This window comes from Arvicanthis niloticus, chromosome 3 (genome assembly GCF_011762505.2).
Source record: "Arvicanthis niloticus isolate mArvNil1 chromosome 3, mArvNil1.pat.X, whole genome shotgun sequence".
NCBI classification, from domain to species: domain Eukaryota; kingdom Metazoa; phylum Chordata; class Mammalia; order Rodentia; family Muridae; genus Arvicanthis; species Arvicanthis niloticus.
This window is the reverse complement of record NC_047660.1, coordinates 73,510,374-73,536,856: the sequence shown is the minus strand read 5'-3', so window position 1 is coordinate 73,536,856 and position 26,483 is coordinate 73,510,374. Positions and strand designations below refer to the sequence as shown.

The following is a 26,483-nucleotide window of genomic DNA, read 5'->3' as shown; positions in this document are numbered from 1 at the left end:
TTTGTTTTCTTTTCTTTTCTGAGACTGGTTTCTCTGTAATAGAACTTGCTTTGTATGCCAGGCTGGCCTTTAACCAGAGAGATCACCTGCCTCTGCCTGCTGAATGCTGGAAATAAAGGCATGCTCTACTACCTTTTAAAGAGTAGTTAGAAGGAAGCTAACACACAGCCCCTTCGCATAGTCATCTCTGTGTTGAGACTCTGTTGCTGTGTATTATGTATCACAACCGTGGGTCAGTTATAACCATGCTTACAGATGAGGAGGGAGGCTATGCCTCAGGAGTAGGAAAGGTTTATAGCAATTTGGTAAACTCCGTATACCTACAAATACCTACAGAGTATTTTCCTATATAAAATATTGCCTATATGAATGGAAAAATGAAAAGACAGCTTTTCCAAAGTTTACTTTCAATGTCAGTGATAGAAGCCTAGAAGATGGCTTGGGGTAGAAGTGCTTTACTTTTACCTCAGCTCTGAGGTACTGAGTTCAAATCCTTAGAACCCATGTAATAGCTGGACAGGAAGTAAAGAGTTTGTAGTAGCGGCATCTTACAGGGACAAAGAAATCCTCAGACACTCATGAGCGAGCTGGTATGCACAGTGGAAAAACAACACAGGACATGTTGTCTCAAATGAGGAAGAAAGTAAAGACTGACACTTAAGGCCGTTCTCTGGCCTTCATGTGTGTTAAAGCATGCACACGCCCACTTTAACTATACATGAATGTGCACACATACACAGAACAAAGTCAGTGGCAGAATTGTGTTTATGTATCATGAGTTCAGTATGTAAATGACAGGCTATATGAAATAAAATGTAACATCTGCCTTACTGCCCCAGAACGATGGGATTCTACAGCTGCAAGCATGAATTACATGTTTGCTTTTCACATGCTGGATAATGTAGGTTTCAAGTTCTAGAGTTCATAAGGCTAAGTTCATAGAGAATGTTCTGGAGCCTGCTAATGCTCTGGCCTGTCTTATCTGGGTTCTGAGAATAGTTACTAATGTACATTCAGAGGTTGCTTTCCATCTGGTGTGGCTGCTGGTTTTCCTTCACTGGGCACGAAGGGACTTTGAAAGTAGGTAAGAGAGGGACTGACTTTAGTTGACCTTGATTTGTAGATCTGAGGAGAGGGAAAAGCCAGCCGAGGAAGCACTGAAATATTTAAAATGAGAGAATGAGTTGATGCAATTAGGTCCATCGATGTATGAGGTGATTGGAGCAGGCAAGTGGGATTGATTCTGTGCTGCCAAAGATACACATCCTGTAAGATAAAAGACATTCTTAAAAGTTGTGCTTTGTGCATTTTGTTTGATACAGGCTTATCCCTGAATGGACTGAGGGATTTATCTCAGATGACGTCATCTGAGCCTAGAGCTGTACTCTGAATACAGAGTAAAACAAACAAAAACAACATTAAAAACAAAACACATTAACCTTTGGGTTGAACATGTTAAGTTTCTCAACTTTGATACATAACCACTTGTATTTTATTTTCCTAATTTTGTATGATAGTGTGTGTGTGTGTGTGTGTGTGTGTGTGTAGGCCAAAAGACAACTTGATGGAGTCTGTTCTCTTCTACCACTCTATGGGTCCCAGTGGTCGTCAGGTCTGGTGGCAAGCCCTTCAACCCGCTGAGCATCCTTGCCAGCCCGAGTAACCGCTTTCTATTAGGAAAACTTTCGGTCTGTTGTGTACTTTCACGTGTCAGTGAGCGTCTGTGCAGGGAACAGAGAGGAGGGGCAGCTGTGGCGGGCGGGCGGGCGGGCGGGGGGGGGGGGGGGGAGGGGAGGGGGCGTGCCTCCGCTCCAGAAGACACCACCCTCCTTACGCTGCGGGCCGAATCTTACTTCGCAGCCGAGGGCGCGAGGCTGCTTTGCGGCTGCCGTAAAGTGCGGCTGGTCCCGCCCCCGGCGCGCCTGTGACGCAGGCGCCCAGAGCTATTTGGGCGGGAAAAGGCGGCAGGCGGGCGGAGCGCCTGTGGCTACAGCTTCGCTGAGTTCGCGGCGGAGCAGCCTCTTCCCCGGCATGGGGCTGCTGGAGCTGTGCGAGGAGGTGTTTGGCACCGCCGACCTCTACCAGGTGCTGGGCGTGCGGCGCGAGGCTTCCGACGGCGAGGTCCGACGCGGCTACCACAAGGTGTCCCTGCAAGTGCACCCTGACAGAGTAGAGGAGGACCAGAAAGAGGACGCCACCCGCCGCTTCCAGGTTTGTGGGCCCGCGTTCGGACGGCTACCCCGACTTGTGCTCTCTCAGGGCCCCCACTCCTAGGACAGCTCACTGCTGATCCTCGGCCTGGCATTTTTAAGCTTTTCTAGCTGCCCTGTTTCAGTGGGAGGTTCAGGGTGACTTTTGGATGCTCTGCTTGCAGATCTTGGGGAGAGTCTATGCGGTTCTGAGTGACAAGGAACAGAAAGCAGTGTACGATGAACAGGGGACAGTGGACGAAGACTCTGCTGGCCTCAGCCAAGACCGGGACTGGGATGCGTATTGGAGATTACTCTTTAAAAAGGTAAAGAGCTTTAGTGGCTTTGACTAATTCCCATCATTCAGTCCACAAGAACAATTCGCGAAGTTAAAGCAGTCTTCTTTGTTATTAGATATCGCTAGAGGATATTCAAGCTTTTGAAAAGACATACAAAGGCTCTGAAGAAGAGCTAAACGATATTAAGCAGGCCTATCTGGACTTCAAGGGCAACATGGATCAGATCATGGAGTCTGTGCTTTGTGTACAATACACAGATGAACCCAGGATAAGAAACATCATTCAAAAAGCTATTGATGCCAAGGAGGTTCCATCCTACAATGCCTTCGTCAAAGAGTCTAAACAAAAGATGAATGCAAGGAAAAGAAGGGTGAGTGTTGTTCATAATATATCTCAGTTGCTTCAAACAAAGGGGGTCTTGGTGTATTTACACCGATGGAAATAAAGACTTCCGAAATAACAAGCTGCTTACCTGCAGCAGTGATCTCTAACTAGATGGTCAGGAAGAAAACCCTGTTTATTTTGGTATGTCGTGCTGAAAATGATTCCACTTTATGGATTGTTTGAAGTCACCCTAGAGTGATTCTGAAAAACTTTTCATGTGAAACAGTCCTTGTAGCTTGGCTGTATGGAGCCTGGTTACAAGGCTGTGAGCCTTGTGTGGTTAGTGAACACGGAGACGATGGCAGTGATTGTGTGTTGTTAGAAGTGTAGAATGGTGGGGTGGTGCTCCCAATACTTTAACACTGAGGAGGCTAACTGAGGATTGCCGCTTTTGAGATTAGGCTTTGGTGTATGAATCTGTGCTGCCTTGGTTGGCTGCTATGTGGGAGGTTCCTAATTCTCCAAAACTGCCCAGAAGAAGGGAAGAAAACACATTTTTAAAAAAATCCTGTAAATACATATAATTATTTTAAAAACACACACACACACAACGAAGGGGCTGGAAAGATGGCTCTTTCAGAGACCCAAGTTTAACCTCCAGGACCAAGGCTGGGTGGTGGCTCACAACGGTCTATAACTCCAGCTCTCAAAGTAATCACTAGGTGGTCTCTCCTGTCCTCATTCTGAGGAACACAATTGCCTAGAATTTAGGATTGGGACTTGTGATTCTTCATACCTTCCGCCCTGTTTAACCAGGAATAGTGGGGATGATGGCTGAGAAGTTGAAGGTAGCAAACATCTCTGCTTGTGCTCTTTGGAAAAATTACCCTGGGTTGCTGTTTAGAGCAACAGTTGCTTCATCTTGGCTTTCACAATTGGAGCTGCCTGGAGAGCTGGCAATTTACCATGTTAGGTGTCTGGTGGGTACTTGAGTTGTCTTTTGTGTGGCTCAAGTTGATGGGCAAAGACCTGGAGCTTTTAGAACAAGAACATGCAGAGAGATAAACTGACCTTAGAGTTTAGGGTGAGTTTAAGGGGCTGCTTTACAGAGAAAAGACTGCCACCCTGTTTCATGGCTTAGAGTCATGGCTGCTGCTTGTTAATTATTTTCTCATGTAAAACAGATCAGCTGTATTAGGTTTTTGGTTTGACAAACTTAGAATTCGAGGGGGGAAAGGAAGTTTGAAAGCTGTGTATAGGGATTAAAGGATGCTGAATTTTAAGAGACCATAATAAAACAAAACTTGTTTTTGTTCTGGAATAACAAGATCCCAGTTTATCATTATTCCCAGTGGTAATGGAATTCTTTGCTACTTGGAAAGTTTTACAATGAGTTAGGGCCTCACAGTTGTTGCTGTTAGCTGTTGTGGTATTTTGGCAAATTTTGTTAAATGAAGACAGCTTTGAAATCAGGTAAAGAAAGGCTAAAACTGAATTTGCTGATGTTTTTTCTGACTACTCAGAAAACATTTTAAATGTGTGTGTGTGTTTGCATGTATTTGTGCCTGCCTTTGTGAGTGCACGAGTGTGGGTGCCCACAGCCAGAAGAGGCTCTTGATTCCCTGGAGCTAGAGTGACAGACAACCTGATGTGGGTGCTGGGCACGTCCTCTGGAACATGCTGCTCTCAGCTGGGACAGCTAGCCAGCTCCAGAGAAAGCCTTTAAATCTCTGCAGCTCACAAGGCTGCCACCAGTGAGGTTTCAGATGAAGACCCCGAAGTGCCTGGTACCTGGCTCTGTGACCCTTCGGTTCATCTAGTAGGTTCCTTTGTGTCGTCATATGATTTGGGATCTGAAGTACTTGTGATCTCTAGGAAGTAGAACTGGGGATAAAATAGAAGGTGTCAGACTGCTTGCCCTAAGCAGTTCATAGAACTCCAGCTCTTAACATTTTCTTTAAGGGGAAGAAAAATGTGTTTCTTTTATTTCTTGATTGCCATGGAGTCTGATGAAAGCTTCCTGTTCAGGCTCAGGAAGAGGCTAAAGAAGCAGAGTTGACCAGAAAGGAGCTTGGGCTGGAAGAAGGAGTGGATAACCTGAAAGCACTCATCCAGGTAAATGTGGCGGGCTCCCTCACAGGCCCCTCATGATTATTGTGTATACTGCTTGGAATGGATTTCAGGTTGGTTTTTTTTTTTTTTTGTTTTTTTTGTTTTTGTTTTTCTTTTAAGGTACAGTTACATATAATTTATGCTTTTGAGAATGTACAGTTCAGTAAATTCCCCCCCCCCAAAAAAAGACAGCTCTCACCACTACAGAGGAAGCACAAAACTGTTATTAGTCACTGGTGTGCTTTACCCCAACCCCTCCTAATGATGAAATACTTTGTCTCAGCGGACAGTGTTGCATTTTGAAAGCTATGTTTTAACTTCTCAAACAGAGCAGACAAAAGGATCGGCAAAAGGAAATGGACAATTTTCTGGCTCAAATGGAGGCAAAATACTGCAAACCTTCCAAAGGCGGGAAAAGAACAGCACTCAAGAAGGAAAAGAAATAATGGAATTTTTCTCTTCACGGGTCCTTATTTGTCAGTGGTATGGTGTAGACAAGGTGATGGCAGCCAATAATGTTACCTTTGAGAGAAGTTGTCTGTCTTGCCTAAGCCAAGCAGGATTCATCAACCTGATCTTAGTAGTTTCTAGAATTCACCTAACACTGTGTGAGGGCTTCAGATGAAGGATGTACAATGGTGATGGTTGGGAGGGTGGGTTTGACATTTGCTTCCGTTGGCCTTGTGCCCAAAGAGCTCTATCTAAAATACTGTGGACTGCTCTTGCTGGTGTGCATGCACTGAAGAGATACTCTACCAATGGAAAACACCCTCAGGACACGTGCTGAACAGCTGTCTTCTAAATAAATGCCAGCTTGCTTTGGTCTTAATCCTACAGATCTTTTCTTGTTCTACCATTAGGTTTTGTCTTCTGTCCTTCTAGTAGGAGACGTGGGTTTTCATATTATTGCAAACTTCTTCATAAGATTGTATATGGCTAAATAAAGAAAAAATAACAAAGGTCTGGTGGATTATTTAAATGACACCATTGGTCTATAAACATAAAGTGTTTTATTTAAAAGACTTAAGTAATCTAGTCAGCATTGCAACAGACAGGCTGGCTTTGGCACTCATAGATGTCACAGTCCTGTCTTTGCAGGACACAGGGATAGGTATTTAACTGACCTTGTCTGAACTTTTCATCTGCAAGAGTGAGAGCCAAACTCATTAAATTGCATCTATTAAGTACAGCAGGATTTTTATGTGTTTTGATCTGTTTTGTGTGGCTTCAGATGAGTCTCGGTGTGTAGCTCTAGCTATTAGCCTGCAATTTGCTATGTATAACTATACTCAGGGTTTTGAAGATGGATACTAACTAGCTTTGAGGGGACACACACAGAAGGGTAAGAAACTAGGCTAAGTGACCTGAGGCTACGCCGAGTCATAGCTGCTCAGAGAGGCCATGAATGTAGATCTGGTAACAGTGTATTCATTGTACAGATTTGAGACAAAGATTTTCATTTACATCTTGAGTTGATAACTATACACTACAATATGTGGTATATTTGTATTGACTATCAAGTCTTGATTTATATCATGCGTGTAATAAGCCTCTTCCCATTGAGCATTATAATTTAAGGCGGACACATCACACATTTAGTTTGTGATCACAAGCACAATAGAACTAATTAATATATAACTGGGTTATTTGAAACATCTATTTCATAGCAAAAGAACTTGGAATGATTTAAGATTCAGTGGACAGCCATTTGAATTTAGCCACTTTGAAAATTAGTAATGTCAAAGTGGTGTGATGATTAACGCAATAGTGGCATTTTAAGACAGACTCAAGTCATAGTTGACACCATTGCTGTGTTCCTAGTTCCATCGAGAAGCTGGTGGTGGAACCAGAGGAAGAAGTTCTTCAGTCCCACTGCTCTGTGAATGGAGAACTGGCTCAGAGGAAGTGCTTACAAGCATGAAGACTGAGTCTGGATCCCTACTACTGACAGAGCAAAACAAACCTATCTTGGTGCACAGACGAGGATCTCCAAGTTCAGTGAGAGATCCTATCTCAAAATATGAGATGGAGAAACAATTAGGAAGGGCACCCAGTGATCTCTGCCTACACAACTGCACAAATATGAACACACAAAGACTGATGTCAAGCTGACATGTAAGGCTGACCTAGGAAAGAAACATTAGTTTATACCAGTGTTGATACCTTTAGTTAGATCTTACTTTTGTTCTGCTTTTTAAAGAGAAAGCTTGGCTAGGAAGATTGTTCATCAGGTAAAGGCACCTACCCCCACCCCCCTCACCTCCCCAAGTCTAATGATCTTAGTTCAGCCCTCGGACTGACTCCTGAGAGTTCTCTGACCACATGTGTATGTTCCTCCCTGCCATTCATATACACAAAAATAATTAAGAATGTAATAAAGAACTTCCAAGTTTAGGAATGACATTTATTTGATGAATATATCAGATTGTTGGCAGCAATTTCTCCTAAAAAATATGTTAAAACTGCAGTTCTCCAAAAATTAGAATAAGCAGAAATATTCTGAACCCAGTGATCTGAATCATTTGTATGTAATCTCACTGAATTGTACGAGAATCAAACAGGTGATTGGTTACAGACAACATGAGCAGTGATTTGGGGTGGTTTTTCATTGTCAAGTCTTTGGGTACAATCTTTACTGCCCCATGGAATAGGTTAACTAAAGCTGAAAGAAGACAGTAACTGCACATAGGACAGTTACCCGTGCAGTCTTTGGCAGATACTCTGTAGTATTTCTTGGATACTTATACCAAGATAACTCTTGATGGACCAAGCTGCTTTTGTAGGAGCTTTGCATCATCCGGTGCCTGAGTGCTGGTTCATGAAAGCCTCCATGTGTTCTCATGTGTTCTCAAGTCTGCTGCAACTTGCAGGTCTCACTTGCCCTATGATCACTGCCTGGTTCTAGAGATGGGCCCACCTCTGCTCTGAGGTTTTGTAGACCCATGTGACTGAGGACCTGTTGGACACAGAATTGCACAGAATAACATTAGTAAATGGTCTATATTTGGTTAATAAACATCACATGTCTCAAGGACTTTTACATAAATTTGTAGTTGGACTTTAAATTTGGAGATGGTCTCTTAAGTACTGAGAAGTATATATTCACCAAGGCATTAAAAACTATGTTTAAATAGTTTACCCTATTGAGAAAACTACTAGAGTCTAAGAAGTAAAAGGAAGCTGGATGTATCACATACTTCTCAGTTTCAGCACTGGGGAGGCAGAGACAGGAGGATCTCTTATTTCAAGGTCATCCTGGTCTGCATAGTTGTTCCAGGGCTGTCAGGGCTGAAAAAAATGAGACTTTTGTCTCAAAACCAAAACTGTAGCCTAGTTTTGCTTGAGAGCTTACTCTTTAAAAACTGAGATGCACGTTTCAACAACTTAAAGGTGTTAAAACTAATTAACATCTTACTCAAAGTGTAGCTGACTGTAGTAACTAGACTGGAGGCTTAAAAAGAAAAGACTCATGCTGGATAGTGGTGGCACATGCCTTTAATCCCAGCACTCAGGAGGTTCGAGGCCAGCTAGCCTGGTCCATGGAGTGAGTTCCAGGACAGCCAGGGCTACACAGTGAAAGCCTGTCTTGAAAGTCAAAAAAGGTGTGTGTGTGTGTGTGTGTGTGTGTGTGTGCCTGTGTGTGTGTGCGTGTGCGTGTGCGTGTGTGTGTGTGTGTGTGTGTGCCTGTGTGTGTGTGTGTGCCTGTGTGTGTGTGTGCCTGTGTGTGTGTGTGTGTGTGTGTGCCTGTGTGCCTGTGTGTGTGCCTGTGTGCCTGAGAGTGTATGCCACACATGTACAGGTACCTATGGGGGCCAGAAGACGGAGTCTGAGCTCTTGGAACTGGACTTACAGGTGGATGTCAGTTGCCTGACATGGATACTAGAACCTTAGGCTCTCTGGAAGAACAACAAGTACTCTTAAAACCACTGAGCCATTTTTTTTTTTCTGGTCCTTCAAATATTTTTGTTAAAAACAAACAGTATTTACCTTAAAGATCAATTTACTTGTTTTTTTAGGGGGGAGCAGTGGAGGGTTTTAAGACAGGGTTTCTCTGTATCGCTCTGGCTGTCCTGGAACTCACTCTGTAGACCAGGCTGGCCTCAAACTCAGAAATCTGCCTGCCTCTGCCTCCCAAGTGCTGGGATTAAAGGTGTGCACCACCACCGCCCAGCTACTTGGTAGTTTTTAAAAAAGCAGAAATCAGGAACTTTTTAGCTTTGAGCAGTTGGCCTTTCTTTTATACCCATCTTGGGGTATAAAAGATGGGGGACAACTAAATCTAGAAAAGGCTGCAGGAAAGGAAGATATGTAGGAATAAAGAAGATAAAAGCAAGAACTGCAGCCCATCTGTACCTGCAGACCCCCTGCCAGGTCGAGCCTGATGAGGATACTCAGATGCACATGAACTTCGGTACTGTGTGTCTGGCTAAAAGAAAAGAAAAGAAAAGAAAAGGCATCTTAGGATGTAGCTTCTCTCAAAAGATACTTGTTTGAGGCTTACAGAGTATATTAGTTCCTTTGCTGCTTTGATAAACATGAGCAAGGCAACTAAAAGAAGGAAAGGTTTGTTGAGGCCATCGAGGAAGGGAAGCAGAAAGCATGGTGGCAGAACAGCTGAGAAGCCACATTTTCAACTGCAAGCAAGCAGGAAGCAGAGAGATCTATCTAGCAACTGGTAGGAATCTTTAAACTCGCACACACCATCAATTGATAAACTTCCCCCAGGCAGGCCATATCTCCTCAACTGCCCACACAGCCTCTCTGGCTAGGGACCAAGTACTCAAATGCCCTAGACTATGGGGAACATCTCACTCAAACCACCACACAGAAGAAAACCTTGACGTTAACAATGAAAAATTCATCTGCCAACCTGTATTGAATTCCAAGTAGAATATTCCAAGCTAGATTGTCACAAAGCAAATTGCTAACTTGTAGGAACTGTATGTTCTGCAACTATTACTTCATTTTTCAGAAAATCTTAGCATTTACAAATCTATATGGTGTAATGTTGCAGTCAGATACAAAAAGATATTTTATTTTGCCTCCACTGTATTGGGATTGCAGGTTTGCAACATCCAAAAGCATGCCATCTGATGTTACAGTGTGCTATTTAAATAGCACTGTTGTGAGGGGACAGTACCTAGAGATTCCATGTTCTGCAGCAGTTTTCAGAATGGCAGCATTTGTAGCTCATGTACCCAACTTGACCCTTGAACTATCTACTAACAGTGGTGGGAGCGTGTATTTGTATGTTTCACAGGGCTCCCACAACAAATGACCACAACGTGGGCAGCCAAAACAACAGAAAGGTGAGGGATTAGCAGATTGCTTTAGGGCCCACATGGCAGCAATTGCAATAACTTACCATGGCTGTTGAAAAGTAAAAGGTAAAAGTAGCCATAGACAAATGAGCTTGGTGAGTCTGCTTCAATAAAGTATTATCTACAAAAACAGGCAGTAGCCCTTGCAGAGATCACAGACCAAGATTTAATGACTCCTAGCCTAGATAAAAGCACCAAAGAACAGGGTTCCAGGCAATGGCTCCAGTTCTATGGCTCAGCACGCACACTTTCAGTTATATTGAGCTGCTACTCTATCTTACTGAGAGGGAATAGGGAAAATAATGCTAAGGCAGGCAATTTTTACTGTTATAAAATAAGCTTATTTTTTAAAGACACTCCTAAGTGCTTTCATATGTTCAGTTTTATTCCTAAAGCAACTAAAACTAAATTCTGAAAGGAAAGAACATACAGAACATAAACATTGCTTAACAAATGGTCTGATCAATTATGAAACCGATTCAGAAGTTCATAGGCTTCCAGGATTCACAGTGAATCTATGAACTAGAACTTCATTTCTCTTTTGGCCTTTTCTTGACTTCCCTCTTAACTCGAGTCTCATGAAATTCTGAGTTGAATAGTGAGTGCCCTTCAAAACTCACATCATCCTGGAACTTGTGAATGTGATTTAGAAAACCATTTCTTTGCATAAGTAATCAAGTTAAGGTGAAGTCATATTTTAGAGTGGACTATAAATTCAATGGCTATTTTCTTTTAATTTTTGTTTTATTGAAATAGGCACTTTGACTATATGTATCACCAGGAAGTTATAGACACTTATGAGCTGCCATGTGGGTGCTGAGAATCGAAAAGACAATGTTTTAACAACTGAACTAGCTCTCTAACCTCAACTGTTTTTTTAAATTAATTTTTCTTTGTGTCTATGAGCAATGTAAGCGTGTACCCACAGGTGTGCACATGGCAGGCTCCCACCTTTGGTGTGGTTCTCAGGAGCTGCCCACCTTGTTTTGGCAACAGAGTTTCTCACTGGGATCTGGGGCTTATCTATTAGGCTAGGCTGCACACCCATCCTGCCCAAGCATTGCAGACAACCATAAAAGCTTAGGAGAGATAAGAAATGTTCTTCTCGCTGGATCTGGACACTGTCAGAGACATATTTGGAGGATAGCTTTAGCTCACTATGATGTTAGGATAGCAAGAGATAATGTTGGGACAGGATCTGGATTTCAAACAAGGGTTAGTGCATGTTTTAAGGCTCTTTTAATTGTCAAGCTAAAATTGGTTTTGTCTCCTACAGCATTTATTGTAAGCTGCATTGACTGTATAATTTCCAATTATGTTAGTGTGTTGAAACCTGCCATGTCTGTTGTGGGGGTCTATTAACCAGCTTTTGTCTCACTGCCCTGAGTATTAGAAAATCTTGATTCGCTGAAAAAAGCTTGAAAGTGCTGGAAGAAGTGAGTTAGGCTTTAAGCAGAAGCCTGATTATTGCTGGTATAACAGCTTTAATTCCATTAATTGCTAGCACCACTGCTTCTGCAATAGCATTGACACAAGGAGTTAAGACAACTATTTTTGTTAACCATCTAGCAAAAAAAAAATGTTACTAATGTATTGAGTATACAAAAGCATTTATATAGGCATCTGGAACAACAAATGATGCTCTAGAACCCATTCAAATTATCTGAAGGAGGTTCAGGGTTCAAGAGTTAGGAGTAGTGTCATTGGAGTAGTGTTACTTTTGAAATTCACAATGATTGTCATTATAATTAGAAAAAAGTTTAAAGACACCTGTAGGATATTCAGCATAATCCCAACACCTCTCTGGGTGTGTTAACTTTGCATAGTGAGATTATGAATTTAAAGAATGCTGCTCTGTTGACCTTTGATGCTGCAGATAATGCCAATAAAATTATCCATGGCCTGAGCTCAGTATTTCCATTTTGGTCAAACCTCAGGAATGGCATATATAGCTTGATCAGGCTAGCCCTTCTTGTCCTGGGAATACTTTTATTCCTGCCCATCGTGTTAAAGCTTATCTTTAACAACATCAACATGTTTGCAGCCAAAGTACATGGCTTAAACCTGAAAGAGGACCCCCAGACAGAGTTATTAAATTAACAGGCTGGCAAGCCAAGGACAGGTAAGATTCTGCACAGAGCCTTACCAACCTAAGACATAAATGCATTGACTTTGATAACGTATATTCCATGACGGGTAAGGAAGGCATTCTTGTCAGAATGACCTAAGACAGGGTTTCTCTGTGTAGCCCTGGCTGTCCTGGAACTCACTCTGTAGACCAGGCTGGCCTCGAACTCAGAAATCCGCCTGCCTCTGCCTCCCAAGTGCTGGGATTAAAGGCCTGCGCCACCATTGCCCAGCTCAGGCAGAAATCTAAATATTAGGCTAGAACAAAGAATTTCAGACAGGAATCTAAATTTTAGGCCAGAACAAGGAAGTAGGCTTCAGACATGAAAATAACCTTGGGCTAGGATAGAGAAGTAGGCTTAGATACTTTGGTCATCCTGAGGAGCCCTTAGAAACAGTGATCACGGGAGTGTTCACGTAACTGGGTTTAATGCCTTGCTTTTTCTTCAACTATTTGTGTTTATAGTATTGCTTGTTCCTTGACTATTTGCATCTATTGTATTGCTAGACCCTCAACCTAGAACTGACCTTGATACATGCATGTAATCAAAATGGTATAAAAGCATAAAGAAAGAAAGTGTATAGGATAGGGGGTTCTAGGGAGGGGAAATGGGGAAAAGGGATGACATCTGTATTGTAAATAAATAAAATATCCAATAAAAAAGAAAGAAAGGTTCCTCTCTAAAGCTTGCAGAGAGCTTCCAGTTTCTGTAGTTGTAAGAGTGATACATTTCTGTTGTTTCGGCTGCCCACGTTGTGGTCATTTGTTGTGGGAGCCCTGTGAAACATACAAATACACGCTCCCACCACTGGTAGTAGCTGGTCCAAGGGTCAAGTTGGGTACATGAGCTACAAATGCTGCCATTCTGAAAACTGCCACAGTTCATAGAATCCCTAGGTAAGCACTCAGTATGCACTCAATCATTTCCCTATGCTTGGCAAGCCTTCTTGCCACAAAGCAGATGAGGTAGGAAGCACGTACTGACCTACAGGTGTGCAAGGTCACATGGCCCTGGTCCTCAGGATTTTTTCAAGTACTTCCTTAAAAGTAAAAGTGCTAGTAAGTGCACAATAATTGAGGAGGCGAGTGTCAGCATTTAACACACCCATCATTGAGGGTCAACTCAGCTCACACTCCAGATCCTTCACCTGACCCCACTTTACAGTGTAAATTGCACAAAAGCAGTCAGGCTGAGCAGGTATGCAGTGAAGCTTGTATGTGCTTATATTCAGAGTATGTTGCTGAGATTTTTATTTTATAAGTAGAGTATTTTATCACCAAAAGAATGAGGCAGGGCACCACTTAGGATTTTAGGAAAATAGACCTAGAATGGTATTTCATCATTAGAACATCCAACTATTTTTCTTAGAGTTAATCAAGCCACTAGATGAGTTTTAAGTTTGCCAAACATATTCCCCTTGCTCCACTTCTTTCCCTAACTATCAAAGACAAAGGAGAGCTTGAGGCAGAAGGATTAGGAGTTCAAGACCAGCATGGGCTGAGACACTGTGTTAATCCCTCTAAAACAGATAAATAGGAAGCACTTTACCAAAAATGACTGCGTTGTGTTGGGTCTAGAGAAGACAGGCAAAAGGAGCCTTTCTTGGGGCTGCTGGTTAGGCTCGTCCACCACTGCACTTCGGGCTCGGCTGGAGTCACCGTGGGATTTCTGGAGAGGAGACGAAAGCCACAGAAACAGCTAACTGTGCCCTTCGAGCCACACCTGTTCCATATTATTAACCCTGTCCCAACATCAGCTGCTGTGGTACCCATTCCTAAGCAGCTCCAACTCCACTGCCATGGCCTAGAACCCGGTTTGGTTTTGGCAGAGGAGTGTGTAATTCAAGGTTAAGTCCTCCAGAACTACTATTGCTGGTGAGAGCTCAGAGTAAACCCGGGAAGGCAGGGTGAAAGGCTTACTGTTGGTCGTTGTGGCCCCATGGTGCTCAGGTGTTCTACTTCAGCTGTTCCAATAGGTGGCAGCAGATTGTTCCGACCCAAGGTCATTGGAGAGGGAGAAGAGAGTGTGTCTGCTGTCACTGCACTGAAGATCCCAGCAGCAAGACCGATATGTGAAAGCAAAGTTGCAACAACACAAAGTGATGAGAAATTCGGTAAACCAAGCCCTCAACTCGGTGTGCTCAGGAGAGATTTTCAGACTAGAGGCAGCAAAGAGGGTTTTTTCCTCCCTTAAATTTCACAAATGTAACTCTTCAGCTGAATCAACAGAATGATCTCATCCAGTTTTGTATTTCACTAAAACTTAAGTAAAACTTTGAGTTGGATTAAACCTGCAGACAATGCACTGTGTGACTACATAGTCATTAACTTTTGGGCACAGCCTCAGTCTTCTACTGAAGCCTGTTCTATGATGATTCTCACAATTATTGTTACTAGCTTTACCAGTTTCAGAGAGTCTGCGTTTGAAACCTACACCCGGGGTCCTCTGAGGATTTCTTCTGCAGGCCATGGTGTTCCAGCTTGTGAGTGGTTTGTGCTGATGGGATGAAGAGTACGTGGTGGGGGATTGCGCCTCCTGGCAGACTGCGTTGCATATGACAAAGATGACGTACTAAGCTCCATGGCTCGGTTTGGCCAATTTCGGTTTGAAAGGACGGAACTGGACCCAGGCCTCATAAGTAGCTTGTCATCAAGATCTCTAGTGGCCAAATCAGAAACCCACAATGAAAATCACTACATAAAAGAAGACAAGGCTCAGGGTAAAAAGATTTGACCTGAGACATTCAGGGAAGAAAAGGGGAAACTGGCTTCAAGAAGGTTATCTAAGATTCAGACATAGGAGGCTGTTTTTAAGAGGGGGTAGGGGGGAGAGTGTTAAACAGCCTAGGCCAGGCTGAAATTTGAGATCCTTCTGCTTGGCCTGTCAAGTGCATGGATTATAGGTGTGTACCTGACAATGACCTGCTTCAACTAACTTTCTAGAAAGGAGATTTGGGAAAGTGCCCATGATCCACTGGCCACACAGTCACTTGTTCAGTTACAGGAAAAGCAAGGCTGACAGGCACTCAGTGCTTCCCACTCAGGGTCCTACAAGATTTGAGGCACTTTTTTGAGTGACAAAATGTCCTCAGGGTTAGATATTGAGGCATCAGTGTGGCTTTCATTTTGATAACTAAAATAGAGAGTTAAGTTGCAGGGGATCTAAAACCCTCCTCTGAGCTCTGTGGACACTGCATACACGCGGTACAGATACATATGTGAAGCAACCATTTATACACATAAGTAAAGGAAACCTCTAAAGTGCTGGCTAATTGGAACCACTTGCCCCTTAAATGTTTTCCTCCCTGGATGTGTCTGGCACTCAGTGGCGCAGAGGTGACTAGTGCTGCTTTCCTTTTCCTCAGCATCCTACTTAAGCTCTACAGTGTATTCAAATTCGAGTTTCTTACAGGAGCTTATCCATCAGGGAGAGATTCCTTGGCTGCAGAGGCATCCCATGAATCAAGAGGCCATTCACGTTTGGCTGATGACCACTTGCTTGACAGAAACTCATCTATGTGTCAAAAGCAGACATGGATTGGTGAAGACACTTGCTCGATTTGCTAAATTTGCAAAGTTAGTATTTCCAGTTAGGTTATTTATCCATTCCCCTCACCTTGTGCCTTAACTTTTAGAATAGTTGGCCAGTAGTAGCCCTCAAAGAGCACTGCCAAGAGAACAGTGTTCTTTTTGTTGTTGTTCTGTATTTCTAAGCGATAGCTCATCAATACAGATGAAAGCACTTAATGGCCACTCTCATAGGGGAGTGAGGAACATTATTATTGCTTACAGGAGAAAAAAAACCTAAATACTAAAGTCACAGTAGAAAAAAATAAGTATAAAGTACTGATCATTCTTATCAGCACATGGTTCTGAACTCTGCAGACTTATCTTTAACTAGCCTGGAGTGCTGGTTCCATCCACTGTTCTTTTCTATTCTTTCTTTCTTTCTTTTTCTTGGTTGGTTGGGCTTTTTTGCTTGTTTTTTTTGGTTTTTCGAGACAGGGTTTCTCTGTGTAGCCCTGGCTGTCCTGGAACTCACTCTGTAGACCAGGCTGGCCTCGAACTCAGAAATCCGCCTGCCTCTGCCTCCCAAGTGCTGGGATTAAAGGCGTGCGCCACCACCGCCCGGCTGCTTTTTTATTTTTAAATGTTCATGACAGTGTCTCTCTGTGTTGTACAGGTGGGCCTTGAAATGATGGGCTCAAGTAATCTTCTTGTGCCAGCCGTCTGAGTAGCCAGAGGTACAAGGTGCATGTCTCCCCAGGTCCTATTTAATAACCTAAATTCCTAAGGCTTTATAGGAGTTAATCATAGTTGTTCTAATGTGGCCTTTAACGATCTCTTTTGTCTTAAAACATTTTCCTTCCTCTCTTTCTCAAGAACTAGCTGTAACCACTTCTAATCCCAGCACTTGAGAAGCTGAGACAGGGGGCATTGTGAATTCAAGGCTGGGCTGGGCTACATAATGAAACCATCTCTCAAAATAAGTATGTTGTTATAAAATTTCTTGCTAGAAATAATGCAACCAAGGCAAACACCCAAGCAAGCTTCCTCTGGCAAGAACAGTGCTGAGTTCTCACAATCCGCTCTGGGGCTTACCGGATTTGAGGTGATTGACAGCACCTTAGACTGCGGCACTCGAGGTAAGACCAAAGGATGCTGTTCGTTCAGCACATAGGGACTTCCCGAATCCAGTCTGGTAATTTCAACGTTACTCTCATCATCTGAGCAAAGGAACAGGATCTATTATCTACAGATATCTTCTGATGGGAAGCACTGAGAAAATCTCCCTGACAGCTAGTAGTCTCAAGAAAGGCCTCACTTACATCTACAGATCAATTGCATACACCTGTATAAGTTATAAACCCTCAAGCTCAGAGTGTAATTTAAAGTGGTTTCCAGGCTGACGATGGCTGGTGGTACCAAGCAGAAGGATAAGCAAAGATCTATGACAACCTTCGGAATATTTTACATCGGTGCTGCCCAATGTGGTGGCCATAAGAGGCCATGGGACACTTAAAATGCTGTATTCAGCAGTATAACTCTAGAACCTTCAGATCATTAATCCTGACCTCAGGTCCCATAGACAATGCCAGTGAAACTAGAAAGCGTTAAAAATCATGTTTTCTACAAGAAGAGCAAGTCCTCTGAAAAAGGAGCACTATCAGCTCTGGAAAGACTTCAAAAATTGGAATGAACAGACATCAAATGTATACCAAAGATTTTCTCACAAAGAAACAAACCAAAAAACAAAACAAAAACAAAAAACAACAAAACACCCTGAAAATATGAGTAAGTGCAAACTATAAAAAGCAATTTTTAAAAAAACACAGTAAGTCTACAAAATCTACACTAAAATGTGAGCAGAGGGTTAAAGCTATAGAAAACTAGGAGAGAAATCTGGGGCTGCAGAGACAGCTCCACAGTTAGGAACGCCTGCTGCTCTCTAAGAGAACCCAGAGTTTGGTTTCCAGCACCCACATCAGGCAGCTCACAACCACCTGAAACCATAGCTCTAGGGATTCCAATAATCTCCTGCAGCTCTGCAGCACCAGCATACACATATGCACACACAACTGCATGCAGATACACACATACACACACACACACACAAATAAAAATAAATTTTTAAAAAGGGAAAATCTTAAATGTTAAAAGGATTTTTCCTGTATGCAAATTATACTTTAGTTTTAAAAAATGCACAAAAATATCCTTTTCTATACAAATAAAAAAATTAAAGCTTGAAGAGCAAGATTTACAAGATTGAGCACAGGAACACTGTAGTCCACGACTGTGTCCGAGTAGTGGGACTACAGACTCACCATCACTTTGGATAACTGTTGTCTACTGAACAGTGATCAACCCACCACTCCTTGGTAAGAAGACTACATATGTATGACAAGAAATATGCAAGGATGTTCACAGCATTAATGTCATAGCTGCCAAATTACATTGTACTATTTCTAAAACAAACTGATATTCAAGATTTTTGTAGTTCAGCTGGGGGGGGGGTGGTGCACGTCCCAGCACTTGGGAGGCAGAGGCAGGCAGATCTCTTTGAGTTCAAGGCCAGCCTGGTCTACAGAGTGAGTTCCAGGACAGCCAGGGCTACACAGAGAAACCCTGCCTTGAAAAACCAAATCAAGAATTGTTTCCGCTTACATTTATTTGTTTGTATGTGTATGTATCCATGTGCCATGGTGCTCCTATTGACGTCCTATCAGAGGATGACTTGACAGCAAGCTCCTTTACTCTCAAAAGTAACCTTACCACCATAAACTGGGATTTTCACACTTTTCAACATTAAGCACAATTGAAAATGAACTTGAGGACAAACCATGTTTCTGAGTGAAACCAATATGAACTCTGTAGTAGCCATTGCTCTAAATCTAAATCATTTCCATCATCGTCATTTGTTTCCTATCTAATTCAGAGATGGAATACCTCTTCATAAACGAGCAGTGAAGCCTGTTTCCCCACTAGCAAATTAGGGTTCAAATCCTGGTAATACTTTAAAGTGAAGTATTTTCTTCCTAATTTAGCATCTTGATTGAGAACGATAACAAACATGAGCTGCGAGGCCTCTGAGAGCTCTAGTTAGTTCTGTGGTAAGTATCTTCAGCATGGGTGGCCCAGAGTGCACTGGGTGAGGGTGGCAGAGTATTAAATTCTATGTGCAGGCAAATGCTGAAGCTCCTGTGAGAAACAGAGGCCCTTTTTATACATCTGCATTTGTGAGAGATTAAGAATACTGTTTGTGGGCTGGAAAGATGGCTCAGTTGTTAACAGCTCTGGCTGCACTTCCAGAGGACGGGGTTCAATTCCTGGCACCCACATGGCAGCTCACACCTGTCTTTAACTCCAATTCCAGGGTATCTGACACCCTCACATAGACATACATGCAGGCAAAAAACCAATGCATATAAAAATACTGGTTATATTACTCAGTTTTATATATTTTTGGCTTATAGAAAAACATAAAGCATAACAGGCTGTCATGTAACTAAACTGCAGGTTAGATTTTTGTCAACACAATTTAGAGTTACCTGAAGAGAGGGAACTCAGTTGAGGAACTGCTTCCATATGACTGGTCTATAGATATATCTCTACAGCACTTTTTTTTTTTTTTTTTTTTTTTTTTTTAATGATTGATGTGGGTGGGCCCAGCCCATGGTAGGTGGTGCCACCCCTGGGCAAGTGATATTCTGGAGTGTGTAAGACTGCTAGATGGCTCACAGTTGTCTATAACTCCAGTCTCAGGGGGTCTGACACCATCTTCCTGGTCTCTATAGGTATTGTATGCAAATGGTGTTCAGACATGCATGCAGGCAAATACATGTAAACATAAACATAAAATAAAAATAATCTTAAAAAATAAAAAGGAAAGAAAGGTTGAACAAGCTATGGAGAACAAGCCAGAAGGTAGCATGCCTCCATGGCCTTTGCTTCAGTTCCTACCTTGTTTTCCTTGGTAACTGACTAAGATCAGGACAAATTCTACCCTTTCTTCCCTAAGTTGCCTTTGGTCATGGTGTTTATCACAGCAACAAAAGCAAACTAGATCAGCTTTCTTCCTTATATACCAGGAGGAGATGTTGCTCTACTGGTTTGTTCCAGTGCCAGTGTGCTCTCATGCAAAGAACCACTTGGTCTATGTGGAAGACCTGAATTCCAGTGCTATCTTTGCACCAAGTACAGGAGTGTTCATCTACAGGCTGTTCCTAGTTTCCTTTGCTCTGGAGGGCAAAGCAGAGTGGCAATGAGAATAGGTAACTGTCCTTGAAAGGGGTTTTTGTCTGGCTCTGTGTGACAAAAGTTCACTCTCTTTCAAGTCAATTAGACTTAGAATTTAGATCTTAGAAACAGGGTTTTATGTAGCCTGACCTGATTTTTCAATGCCTCATCCTCCTTCCTCCACCAAAGTGCTAAGATCTAGGAGTGTGCCACTACAAGCTAAGCAGTTGGTTTATTTTCCATTTGTTTGTCTATGAGGGGGTGGGGAAGCGAGCATGAGCATGTGCTGGTGGGCATCATGTGCCAAGGCATGTGTGGACATGTGCAAAGGTCAGAGAGCAACACTAAGGAATCAGCTCTCTCTTGCCCCCTCATGAGATTGGACAAAGATCAACAGGCTTGCACACACACACCTCTACTGCTGAGCACTCGCACTGGCCCTGGCCAGGTAATTTTAATGAAGAGCATTAGTCCTGTTCTCTTGGGTCTCAGAAGGGAACACACATAGACAACATCAAACACAGCAAAGGTTGGACAACTGGAATTAACAATAGCTGAGAGAGTGTGCATAGATAAAGTCACATAAGAAAAATCTGGGAGGAAGATGCCACTGATACTGGCATAGTTTATCACATGACCACCAATTCTATGTATATTATATGCAAAACACCATAAACTACCCAAATAACTGAAGGAAGGTTTCTTCTTTCCTTTCTTCCTTCTCTCTCTCTTTCTTTCATTTCTTTCTTGAGATAGAGTCTCTCTTTGTATCCCTAGCTTACCTTGAATTCACAGAGATCCTCCTGTCTCTGCCTCTCAACTACTGAGAATGAAAGTATGTACTCTAGACCTAGTTTAGGGGAATGATCTTTTTTTTTTTTTTTTTTTTTTTTTTAATTTTGTTTTTGGAACAGGGTTTCTCTGTGTAGTTCTGACTGTCCTGGAACTCACTCTGTAGACCAAGCTGGCCTTGATCTTCTGCATCCCAAGTGGTGGGATTAAAGGGGTGTGTCACCATTCCTAGCTTTGGGAAGTATTGGATTCTATGTAGTTAAGCTGGCCTGAAACTCCTGATTCCCCTCCTTTGCCTCTAAGCTGGGATCACATGCATACATCATCACACCTGGCTATTCTTACATAAATTTAAAACAAAATTAATCTGTGGTATTGGAAGTCAAGAGGAGCTTCTGAAGTGTTGGTAGCATTTTTTTTTTCTTGATTTGGATGCTGTTCATTCAGGAATATCTACTTTAAAATTATTCTATTTGTATGCAGTATTTTGTCATTGAACTCAGAACCTTGCACAGGCTAGGAAAGTGCTCTATCACTGAGCTACACCCCACCTCAAAAGTATTCAATTTGAGGCTGGAGAGATGGCTCAGCACTTAAGAGTACTTGTACCCAGCTATCTAGTAAATTTGAGTCCAATCTTCATTGTCTCAAAAAAAAAAAAAAACCCTATTTGCTAGACTTTTGCTTCTAGACAAGATGTAACAGTGACAGGATTTACTTACTCACTTGCTTAAAATAGCCAATAAAGCCATAAGACATTGGCTTTCATACAGTGGACAATGGGTAACAATATAGCACATCCTGGAGATGTAAACAAATGAGACATGACCTACAATTGCCTAAGATGGTTTCCAAGATCAAAAACTCAAAGATAAGAGACAGGAAAATACAACTCGTGGTGAAGCGGGTACCAGAAGCAAGACCACAGGTAGTAACAGATTTCAAGTTTCTCCACCTTTTGTCAGGGTCTCACTATGGAGCCCATGTTGGTCTTGAACTCAGCATCCTTCTACTTCAGCCTTTGAGTATTGACATTACAGGCATGTGATAAAACACCCAGCATTATTCTACTGTTTCAAGTCATGAGATGGAGGCATGGAAGCATAAAGATCATACAGATCATCTCTGAGCTCACACTGGTGAAATTTAAGTCCAGTGAATAAACTTAATAGCATACTTAAAGCACAGACAGGACTGATGAATGAGAAGGCACAGTATGCAGTGTCACAAAGAAAACAGAGGGGAAAAAGAAATTTAAAGCAAGGTTGGGGTTTATTAAAAATAAAAAATGTATTAATATAGATTTGAGTATGGGCACTAAGAGGGAGAGAGACAGAGGCTACTACAGGCAGACAGATACAACAAAAACACAGCTGTATACACACCAAGGGTGGCATGAGCTTCTCAGAGAGGATGGCCTAAGAAAAAGGTTTTTAAAGCCTAAGTTATCTGAGGGTTCTGTGATCAGACAAATCCACTTCTGAGTGACCCAAGTCATGACAGATGATTAGAAAAAGGAAAAACGTGAAGAAATAATGGCCGAAAACTTCAATGAAAGTTTACTAGAGCTACGGAAGCAGGAAATCCAGCCACTCGGGAAGAAAACTACATCAAAGGACATCATCAAACGGCTTGATATCAGCGATAAGGAAAAAATATTACAAGTGTCCAGAGGCTAGGTGTGGTGATGTGTGCCCTCGATCCCAAGTCTTGGGAGATATATAGGGACAAGATGACATCAGGCTTCTTGTTAGAAGTAATGCAAAGCAGAAGACCACAGACAGTATCTTTAAAGTACTAGGAGGTAAACTGTTGGTAGACTAGAGAACATTTACATACAAAAAGAATAACTGGCAGATCTGTGCACAAATAATGTTAAAGAACATTTTTTCAGACTAGTCTTTGAAATCTTTTATTAATTTTTTATTTTCTATATTTGAGTGTTTATCTACATGTATATATGTGCACCACATGCATGTAGTACACAGGGTGGCCAGAAGAGGGCATAAGATCTTTTGGAACTGGAGTTATAGATGATTGTGAACCACCTACCATGTGGGTGCTAAAATCTGAACTCTTTCCAAGAGCAGCAAATACTCTTAACCACTGAGCCTCCTCTCCAGCCCCAGGCTAGAAGTTTTGTGTGTGTGTGTGTGTGTGTGTGTGTGTGTGTGTGTGTGTGTGTGAGTTTTAAAGTAAGTGTTTTGTAACAAGGTAAGACAAGTAACTTTAAAATCTATGGCAGTTTTCCCAGCACTCAGTGCTGTGCTGCCATCACCACAGTGTCATTTAGAAAACTCCCATCACTCCAAGGCCCTTCTTCTTCCATCCCCTCAACTCTGTGTCTGCACTTTTGTCTGTTCTGAATGTTTTATATGAACTAAACAATACATTAATAAGATACGTCTTTCTGTGTCTGTATCCCTTCATTTGGTATATTCTCAAGGCTCACTCATGCTGTAATAATAGTTGGGTATGTAATTCCTTTTTGTGGATGAATAATGTTCTACTGTGTGGTGTATTAGTTTGTCAGGACTGCTTTAACAAAATAACAGGCTGCGTGGCATACACAATAGACACTTATTTTCTCACAGTTCTGGGGTCCAAGATCAAGATGCCATCAGGGCTGGGCTCTCTTAAGGCTTCTCTTTCTGGCTTGTAGATGGCCACCTGCTTGCTGTGTTCTCATTCGGCCTCTTCTCTGTGCATGTGTGGAAAGAGAAAGAGATCTCTGGTGTCTCTTCATCTTCTTATAAGGACACCAGCCTACTGGTTTAGGGTGCTGCTATCCCATGGCCTCACTTAACTTCAAGTACCTCACTAGATACCCTAAAAGCACACTGGGGGGTAGAGCTTCAACAGAGGAATTTTAGAGGGTACACAATTTAGTCTATAACATGTGTATATGTCAACATTTTGTTTATCTATTAGCTGATGGACATGAGTTTCCACTTTAGGTCTATTTCGGACAATGCCTCTATGAACACACATATGGAGGTTCTTGTGTAAACAGTGTTTTCAGTTCCCTTGGTAATATATTTTGTAGAGGAATTTCTAGGTTTTATGATAATTTAACATTTCAGGAACTTTCCACAATGGCTGTACATCTTTAATTTTTGCATCAGCAATCCAAGAGGGCTCCAGTTTTTGCAAACCTTTCCCCATTTGTTTATCCTCAAAAGTAAGATTCACTATATTTTAGTAAAAGTTCCCTCTCTCCCTCTCCCTCTCCCTCTCCCTCTCCCTCTCCCTCTCCCTCTCTCTCACACACACACACACACACCCTAGTGGGCAAAAGAGGCATTTCACTGTGGTTTTTATCTGCATTCCCCTAATGATTAATTAATCTACACCATCTTTTCATGTGATTTTTGACCATTTATAGATCTTTGGGGAAATATCTGTTGAAAGCATTTGCTTTCATTAAAAACTTTTCATTAAAAAAAGCTTTTCATTAAAAACTGAGTAACTGAGTTGTGTGTCCTTTTTAAAATTAAGTTGCAGTTCTTTATCTTCTCTGGATACCAGTTTCTTATCAGATATATGATAATATATTCATATGTTTATAATATATATATGCATATAACATACACACATATGTACACATATATACATATATACCTATATTTTCATATGTATATAATATATACATATACACATACATATACACATATATATATGTATATATTATAATCATATATCATGTGTGGTTTGTCTTTCACAATCTGGAGAATGTCTTTTGATGTACAAGTTTTTAATGTGGTTTTTTTTTTTTTTTTTTTTTTTATTATTTTTCGAGACAGGGTTTCTCTGTGTAGCCCTGGCGGCTGTCCTGGAGCTCACTCTGTAGACCAGGCTGGCCTCGAACTCAGAAAGAGTTTTTAATGTTGATGAAGTTCAACTTATTTTTTTCCGTTATACTTGCTCTTGCTGTCCCATCTAAGAGCTCACTGTCAAATCCAAACTTTGTTATAAGCTTTCTCTGAAAGTTTCATAGTTTTCACTCAAATTTAGTTTTTGATCAATTGTAAGAGCACTTTTACAATTTTAAATGTTTACATTTATTCATTTACTTATTGCTATGTGTATGGACGTACATGCACCACAGCACGTGTGTGGAAGTCAAACGACAATGTGTTAGATTTGTTTCTCTCCTTCTTTTATATAGGCTCCAAGGACTGAACTCAGGTTGTCAGGCCTGACAGGCAGGCCCCCTTAGCCACCGAGTCATCTCACCAGCCAGTTTATCCACTTTTGAGTTAACTTTTGTAAATAGTGGGATGTTAGAGTCCAACCTGACTTTTTTCTGTATGGAATCCACTTGCTCCAGCTGCATTTATTGAAAAGATGTCACCTGCACTGACTAATCTCAGCAGCCCTGTTAAAACTGTTGGAAGTAGATGTTTGGGTATATTTGTTTTTACTATACTGATACATCTGTCCTCTGTTAGTCTTAATCAAAGAGGTATTTTAAGTATTTAAAAAAAAAAAAAGTTAGTTCTCTAACTTTGTTCTTTTTAAATATTGTTTTAGCTGTGGAGAGTCCCTTGTAGTTCCAGAAGACAGTCAGGATCTGCTTGCCCATTTCTCAAAAAAAAAAAAAAAAAGCAGCTGAATTTGTTTTTGTGTTGGTGGATTTTGCATATGAGAGTCAAGCACTCTTATCAATTTCTGTATGATCATACTCCCAGCTCAGGCAGTTGGAGTTTTGATAGGGACCACACTAGACCTACAGTTCTACTTGGAAGTACTGTCACCTTAACAGTATGATGTCTTCCAACCCATGGATATGGGCTATCTTTCCCATGCTTCTTTAGGTTTTGGTCTTCTGTAATTTCATGTGGTGTTTTTTGTTGTTGTTGTTGTTTTTTTTTTTTTTTATGGTTTCAGTACACAACTCTTCCATTTTGAGAGTTAATTTTATTTCTAAACATTTTAGTAGACTAGAAAACTGGCAGTATAAAAAGAAGAGGAGGATAATTAGAGACATAAAGCTATTATTCATTTTTATTTTGTGTCCATGTACAATGTACATGCAGTGCCTGTGGAATCCAGAAGGCATGAGATCCTCCTGAAACTGATATTATAAATAAATGAATTGCTTAATTCTGTTTTTGACTGGCTGACTTTGAAAAATAAAGTTGCTATAAACTCACAGTCACAAGGATTTGTATACAATCCTTGTGTACACAGGAATAAACATGGACCCTTTCCTAGCTTAGCCTCCACATGAAAATGTAGCATTGGCCAATACTTTGACCTCAGTCTTGTGAGACCCTAAGCAAAGGACTCATTAAGTTGTTCTAGGCTTTCTAATTCACAAATGTGTGAGATAATAGTATGTGTTACTTAAAACTGTGAGGTCTAGAATAATTTGAATGGTAAAGAGAAACATAATTTGTAACAAAATATATATATAACCATATAACCCAGTCATTCTAGTACTAGTAATTTGCTTAAAGAAACAGAAATATCTACCCCTAAATTCTTGTACATTAGTGTCTGTACCAGCTAAAGTGGAAAGCAATTCAAATGTCCATCAATAGGTAAATTGATAAAATGAGGCTTCATGAAATAACAC

General features: G+C 41.5%; 2 protein-coding genes across 5 annotated transcripts in view; one reads left to right on the top strand and one right to left on the bottom strand.

Annotated features, from left to right (window-relative positions):
• The first annotated feature begins 1,915 nt into the window (after nucleotides 1-1,915).
• Nucleotides 1,916-5,883, top strand: Dnajc9 (DnaJ heat shock protein family (Hsp40) member C9). Its single transcript, XM_034499217.2, has 5 exons — nucleotides 1,916-2,211; nucleotides 2,375-2,515; nucleotides 2,604-2,858; nucleotides 4,841-4,927; nucleotides 5,254-5,883. Exons 1-5 carry the CDS (start codon nucleotides 2,032-2,034, stop codon nucleotides 5,368-5,370), a joined length of 780 nt encoding a protein of 259 aa, XP_034355108.1. The 5' UTR covers nucleotides 1,916-2,031; the 3' UTR covers nucleotides 5,371-5,883.
• A 1,424-nt stretch (nucleotides 5,884-7,307) lies between these two features.
• Fam149b1 (family with sequence similarity 149 member B1) overlaps nucleotides 7,308-26,483 on the bottom strand; it is a 34,612-nt gene continuing 15,436 nt past the window's right edge. Inside the window, exons 8-14 of one of the 4 annotated variants that reach the window (XM_034498056.2) lie at nucleotides 16,976-17,100; nucleotides 15,784-15,887; nucleotides 14,808-15,032; nucleotides 14,294-14,417; nucleotides 13,923-14,042; nucleotides 9,278-9,350; nucleotides 7,308-7,880 (exon numbers count right to left, since the gene is read on the bottom strand). In XM_034498056.2, the coding sequence (XP_034353947.1) occupies nucleotides 7,813-7,880; nucleotides 9,278-9,350; nucleotides 13,923-14,042; nucleotides 14,294-14,417; nucleotides 14,808-15,032; nucleotides 15,784-15,887; nucleotides 16,976-17,100 (839 nt within the window). In that variant the 3' untranslated portion in view covers nucleotides 7,308-7,812. Of the gene's footprint in view, nucleotides 7,881-9,277; nucleotides 9,351-13,922; nucleotides 14,043-14,293; nucleotides 14,418-14,807; nucleotides 15,033-15,783; nucleotides 15,888-16,975; nucleotides 17,101-22,810; nucleotides 23,604-26,483 lie in introns of those variants that run through there. The other 3 variants (XM_034498057.2, XM_034498058.2, XM_076931195.1) reach the window with 3 other exon arrangements.